We start from the raw sequence: 6,540 nt of genomic DNA, 5'->3' as shown, positions 1-6,540 counted from the left end.
TATATACTCCTCTATGGCACACAGTAGATGGTTAGTGAGTTGAAGCCTAACCAGACACTGAGCCTTAATGGTGTCAACAAGCTCAGCTCTGGGAACCAGCATTCCAGAACCCCAGGCTAGGGGAGCACAGGAATGTGTAGGCGGGAATCGGGTTCTGATTCCTATAGCCCTTTGTTTGGTATTGACTCCCTTCAAACTCCAGTCCCCAGACTAAGAAATTGGTTCCCACTTAGTCAGGAGGAAACCATGAGAAATGAGTTGTATTTCAGAGATATTTCTGGCTATCTCTTCAGTCTGATGTTTGGGAGCAAAGGGCAGTGGGAATGGGGGTGACAAGGCACAGGCAGGATCTTCTTTTCTGAATCTGAGAGTGGGCTGTAGAGCACACAGCAAGGAGGAAAAGGCCCTCTCGCCAGTTGACACGGAGACTGAATTCCTACTCGGAGGAGGTGAGCTTGTGGGTGGATTGGATCCACAGGACATGAGGGCCTGAAACACTGTTTTATGGGACCACAGAACACGAAGGATAATGTCTCTTCCTTTCTCTTCGACTCCCTCTTCCCTCCCTCAGGAAACCCCAGTAGTAGAGGGTGCCTTCACCCAAATAGCTGTTTCTAACTAACAGTTCTGTGCATTGTGCTTTTCTGCTTGTTGAACAGCAAACTGGCTTTCCTCTTCTTTGTTCTTCTCCTTCTGCCTATAGGGCAATTTCCTCCTCTCTATCTTGCAGGGCCGATAGTTCAACTACAGTGCTATGATGATGACACCCACTCCAAGGGTGACAATAATAATGACGAAGATGGTGGAACCGCCTCCTTCATCCAGTCCTGCCCAAGCACAGAAGACAGAGAATTGGGAGTGATCAAGGGCAGGAGAACCGCCCCACCCCAGCCCACAAGGCCCATTTGTCAGTCTCACCCTCCCCAGCCCACCGAAATCTTTCTTCTTTCCATGTTTGTTTAAGAATCCCAACCCCTGGCGGATTTCCATCCTGGGCCTGGCAGCAGGGGAGCTGCAGTCACCTTGAACAGTGACAGCAATGTCTTTGCTGACAGAGCCCAGCTGGTTAGTGGCTGTGCAGCAGTAGGTTCTAGAGTGGTCCTGGGTTGCCTTCTGTGGCACTTCAAGGTCAAAGATCGTTCCATTCCAGGTACACAACAAGACTGGTGTTGGGTTTCCCTTTGGGACACAGGCAAGCATCTGCTCCATCCCTTCCAACCAGGTCTGATTGCCAGGGCAACCAGATTCCTCTAATCGTGGCTTGTCTGGAAAAACAAGTCCCCAGAGGGGCCAGCTCAGTGTGCCACATTCCCTTGTCTCCATCATGCTCGGCTCCCTGTCCCTCCCCTAATCCAGACGATATGTCTCCTCCACCCAATAGCTTTCTTTCCCAAGGGGAGGACCATCAGTTCCCTGCTTTGAGCTACTCTTTTTCCTCCTTGGACGAGACTGAGATGCAGCACAGGGCACTTTAATGGATTAAGACTAAATGATCTGAACTGCTTGGTCAGTGATGGCCCTGGGGTCCCTGCTTCCCATCTTTGCTTCTCAGTGAGTGAGAACATGGGTAGGGGTGAAGCCAGAGACAACGATTTTTCTACTTTTCAAAATACAAGTTTTTATGAGGAAATTTCCCTCCTCAGCATAGGCTCCAACTATCACTTCCTATGTTCTCAGCCTTTGGCCCTCAACTGATACTGCCTGATCACTTTAACCACTTTTTCTTTTCTCTTCCTGGTTTCCCCCTAGGGTTCTCCCTACTCACTTTCCTATGGGTAAGGTAAGCTTGGAGAGCTTTAATTTTATTTTCTCCTTTTTTTTTTTAAATGAGAAAAATGTGGCAACTCTAATAATGAAGCTACTGGCCAAGATCTCTGGAAATGGAAGACTAATAATCCTTGTTTTGACAAGAAAGATCAGGCTTCTACTCACATAGGACATGGAGTTGGATCACAGTGGTTTTGCTCAACTGCTGACCCTGAACCTCCAAAGAGGCCTCACAGGAGAAATTTCGGCCATCATCTTCCTCCCTGGCGGTAAGTAAAAGCCAGGCAGGCTCCCCAGGGGCAGGGAGATCTGGGGCTCCCTGAAGCCAAAAAGTAGGGCTGGGTGATGTTAATACGTGCCCTGAGCAGGTCACATTAATTTCTGTCCCTGCCAATGGGTATAATTCTTCTATCTCCAGGATTGGCGGAGGGAAGCCTATAAAGAAAGGAAAAAGAGAATGAAACATATTTCTCAAAACTGACAGCCACTTCTGTACTCTTGCTGCTGGTGGCACCCCTCAGGCAGGCAGACAGCAGGGGAAAGACTCTGGATACCATTACTGCTTCTGTGCTGACTGGCAGGAGCGAGGAGATGGTGTGGGAATTTGAGAGCTTCTCCTGTAACAGGTGCCACATGCGCATATCTGGCTATGCCTCTGCTGCAAGGATAGCGAGATGTCTTTTCATCTTACACATTTCCTCCTCACTTCAAATCAGTGTTCCTAGGAATAAGTTCAAGTGTTCACCATCACTCTGTAAGTATGATGGCCTAAGGAAACAGGGTGAAGGCTAGAGAGAACTACTGCCGCAGCGCATCCCTGCGCTTAGAGAAAGATGAAAACTAATGTTCACTTTGCAGTATACCTAGCAAAGTTTAGTAGGGATATGTGCAGGTGAATCACCAAGCCTTTACTATGGACGTTTTCAATGGCAGAGAACTGTCAAGGGAAGGGAAGAGGCAGGTCACTTACTATAGACATGCACTGGCTCTCTCTCTTTTTTTTTTTTTTTTTTTTTTTGTGGTATGCGGGCCTCTCACTGTTGTGGCCTCTCCCGCTGCGGAGCACAGGCTCCGGATGCGCAGGCCCAGCGGCCATGGCTCACCGGCCCAGCCGCTCCGCGGCATATGGGATCCTCCCAGACCGGGGCACGAACCCGTATCCCCCGCATCGGCAGGCGGACTCTCAACCACTGCGCCACCAGGGAGGCCCCACTGGCTCTCTTGTTTTGTGTTCCATTGGACCCAGAGATACAAGGCAAGACAGCTCCTGATCCCCAGTCTCCATGGCCCGAACACTGGCATCGGCCCATACTGTGTCTCCGTCCCAGGAGAGGAAGGGCCTAAGCTCCTGGTCTCCCAGGAACATGTGGATCGTTACCTCTTCAGCTGGGAACACGCTAGCTACCTCACAGCTCATGGTCTCTGCCATCCCAACTTCCAGAAGTGAAGAGACCCAGATTTGGGGGCTCTGAGAGAATTCTGCCAAGAAATGAGGAAAAGGAAAGAAAGGAGAAAAGCCATGATAAATCACATGTCATATAGGACCCCACAATGTAGGAAGTGGGGCTAGAAGCTCTCTGTCCCCCATGGTGAGTTTAAAACTCAAGTAAAGGTGGAGCTCAATTACCCTTACACCCTCATCCTAAACACTATGGGAAATGAGTGCCAAAGGCCAAGGTAAGCTGAGGAAAATGAGCCCCAGGATTCCTTCCACACCTGGGCTCTGACTCACCAAAGATTCGGAGCACCTTGATGGCTGAGTTGCTGCAAAAGAGCCCTCCACCATGTGAACTCAGGTCCAGTTCTGCATGGCAGGAGAAATTGCACCTGTCATCCTCCCTTTGGGCTTTGACACTGATGGTGACCTCAGCTCTTGGCGAGGCCACAGCCAAGCTCCTAAAACTCTTCCTATGTAGTTCTTGGTTATCCTGGAGAAGGGTAAGGGTGAGGTTTTCCAGGGGTGTGACACTGGGCACGTGGCATGTCACTGTAAAGCTGTCATCCACAGCCACCCATTCAGGCTGCAGCTCCATGATCACTTGCTCTGGTGGCTCTTTAAGACAAAAAGGTGGGCTTGATGAGAGAAAGATACTCAACTCTCCAGAAAGAAATGGTATAGGACAGGAAGCCTGTGACAGAAGGTGACCACTACTCTTAAACCCTCTGATGAACAGTGTCAGCTTTCTGCCCTAGATGAGATGAGTTAGCCTTCTTCTTCCCAGCAAAGGTGGCTAAAGCCAAGAAATGTTAACTGTTGAGGGGCCCCCTGCTTTGATAGTTGCTGCCATTCTGGAGAGCTTTTCTCTCTTACCAGAGGTGCTTCAGAGGCATGAGCAACTTCTGAGGAGCTTCTACACCCTAGCTAACCAAGCTCTGACACCCCAGAGATCACACTTATTCTTATGGCTACATCTTTGCCAACGCGATTTGCCTACCTGAAAGAGGCTCCTCACCCATTCCCATCACTTCAAAACCTAACCATTTGCAGGAATGAAGCTCAAGAGGCTCCTTTTCTGTGGAGACTTCTCCAACTACCCCAGCCTACAAAGACCCCGCTTTCCCTAATCCCTGTTTATTCTAAAAATGTGTGACAAATAATTCAACACTGATTTTATACTTTTTTGATAAGTTATAAATTAGCATCATTAGCAAATGCCTCCTATATTTGAACATATTCTCAAAGCACAGATGTCTGGATGTGCTCTATGGTCTGCTCCTAATTTAAAGGCCTACACCAAAGGGAAACAGAAATAATTGGCTCTAGAATCCCTACAGTAGGACAGAAATCTTTATTAAGGGCCACAATTTTCTCCCCTAAAATAAGTCTCTTTCTAATTACTCCCTAAAGAAGACACAGTCATGTTCCCCCACTCTTCCCTTCCTCCCCAGCCCTCAGCCCCACTCACGGTACACAGTGAGGCCAAGGCTTATGTCCTTTTGGATCCCTGCACAAGAGAAGAAGCACTGCAGGATGGAATTCTGTGTGACATCTTCCAGGAGAAACTCCTACCACTGAAGCCCTTTGCCCACCTGGGTTTTCTTTAATAAGGTCTCAATTCCACTGGGTCCCGGGTCTGGACAGGTGGTGCTGCAGTTGACCATTAGGGACTGCCCATACTTTACAAGGGCCTGATGTGGCCAAACAGAAACCTCAAATAGGTCTTCTGCAGCCCCTGAAAAGGTCAACCACATATGCCAAAGACTCTGGTGAGGACCACAAGACCCAAGAAAGAAAATACAGAGCCTATTCTATCTAGTTACAGGTTAGAGAATAGGAAACCTACCCTGAATAAAAAGGTACAGGGGACAAACAAGAAAAAGACCCTTAAGGAACAAGCTAGAATCCTGACTCTACCACCATTCCCTCCTCTCATCATCTTTCTTGGGATCTCGATTTCTCTAATAGTGTCACCATGGAAACTATGGCGTTGCTAAAAATCATGCCCAGGAAACCATTCTCTTCCTAAACTTCCAGAAATCTTGGAAACTTCCAGAATTGGCTGCTGAGGGCCCTCATGGGGTAAGTAGACCCCTGAAAAAAAAGAGCTTTGTTACTTATACCCCAAAGCAGTGTTTCTCAAATTGTGGTCTAAGAATTGCCTTCACCAGAATTATGCTGGAATGCTTGTAGATTGCAGATTCCAGCTCCACCTCAGACTGAATGATTAAGAATTTGTGAAGGCAGGACCTGGAAATACTCAAGGGAACAAAACAAGCACTCCTGGTGACCTTTGTGCACACCAAATTATGGGAACCACTGGTATAAAGGTGACTCCCAGGGTCACTCATTTCCATAGAACTTTTCACCTCTTCTTCTCAAAGTGAGACTATTCCATTTTGCTTTGGTGCTAAGGCAATAGATGTTTTTGGATGCTTAAGAGTTTAGTCTGTTAGGGAACTCTTCTCAGGAACAGTGAGAGAGACACCAGGTAAGTTTTAAATGTCTGATATAGGTGAGAGGCAGTGTCCCGAAAACTTCCCTTACTCGTCCCCTTTAGCTATTCCATGTCCACCATCTACTTCATCTCCCAAATACTAGTCCCTTCTGGGAATACACAACTCTTGCAGCAATGTTACCCACTAAGGCTCCAGTTCCTTTCTTGCCATCTGGAGAACTCACTCTTCACAACTGCACTATGGGCCCTGTCCTATCGAGATCTTATTGTAGCTCATCATGACATAAAAGATGGCAACAAAGAAGTAAAAATATTCCCGAGAGCAGAATAGAACAGTCCAGGGGCAGCAGCGAGCCAAGCAGAGAAGGTATATTTCTTAGAGAGGGTTTTTTCTGATGGTCTCTTATCCTGTCCCTTAATGTGGGTTTTCCCAGTTACAAGCCAGAAACACCTAGGATTCTGTGTCCTAGAACCAAGAAATAGGACTCTCTCCCAAGGGTCCAGATGAGTGAATACTAAAGTGTCGCCCCACTCAGGATTTCCTATCCTCTCTCTCATTGACCTGTGCCCTGGCACGTACTAGCTAAAGAAACTTTCCCAAATAGCCTCACCTGGGGAAGGAATCAGGGCCAGCAGGGCCCAGACACCAAACAGTAGCATTTCCATCCTTATGAGAAGGGCCAAAAGCTGGAGAGGAAGAAAGGAGACAGCAATGCTGGAGAAAGTGACAAAAAAAGAGAAAAAGTATATAGGAAATTCTTTTTTTGATACTGTTCAAAGTTAGCTCCTTCCCGAAAAACTTGCATGCTCTGGAGAAATTGCAGCAAGAGTATCAGTGGTATGGATGTACTAAAAGAAATTTTTGCATCTATTTCAG

The 6,540-nt window shown here is 47.6% G+C and overlaps 1 protein-coding gene across 1 annotated transcript; it reads right to left on the bottom strand.

Annotated features, from left to right (window-relative positions):
* Positions 1-618: 618 nt before the first annotated feature.
* LOC132479056 (intercellular adhesion molecule 5-like) lies at positions 619-6,329 on the bottom strand. The gene is given in 8 exon segments (XM_060082604.1): positions 619-827; positions 1,023-1,265; positions 1,933-2,202; positions 2,738-2,753; positions 2,981-3,246; positions 3,500-3,820; positions 4,674-4,940; positions 6,275-6,329. Coding segments are annotated over 8 exon segments (1,647 nt in total).
* Between the last annotated feature and the right edge of the window lie 211 nt (positions 6,330-6,540).

Source organism: Mesoplodon densirostris, chromosome 18, assembly GCF_025265405.1.
Source record: "Mesoplodon densirostris isolate mMesDen1 chromosome 18, mMesDen1 primary haplotype, whole genome shotgun sequence".
Classification (NCBI taxonomy): Eukaryota; Metazoa; Chordata; class Mammalia; order Artiodactyla; family Ziphiidae; genus Mesoplodon; species Mesoplodon densirostris.
The sequence above is the reverse complement of the archived record's forward strand: the minus strand, read 5'-3'. Positions and strand labels throughout refer to the sequence as shown.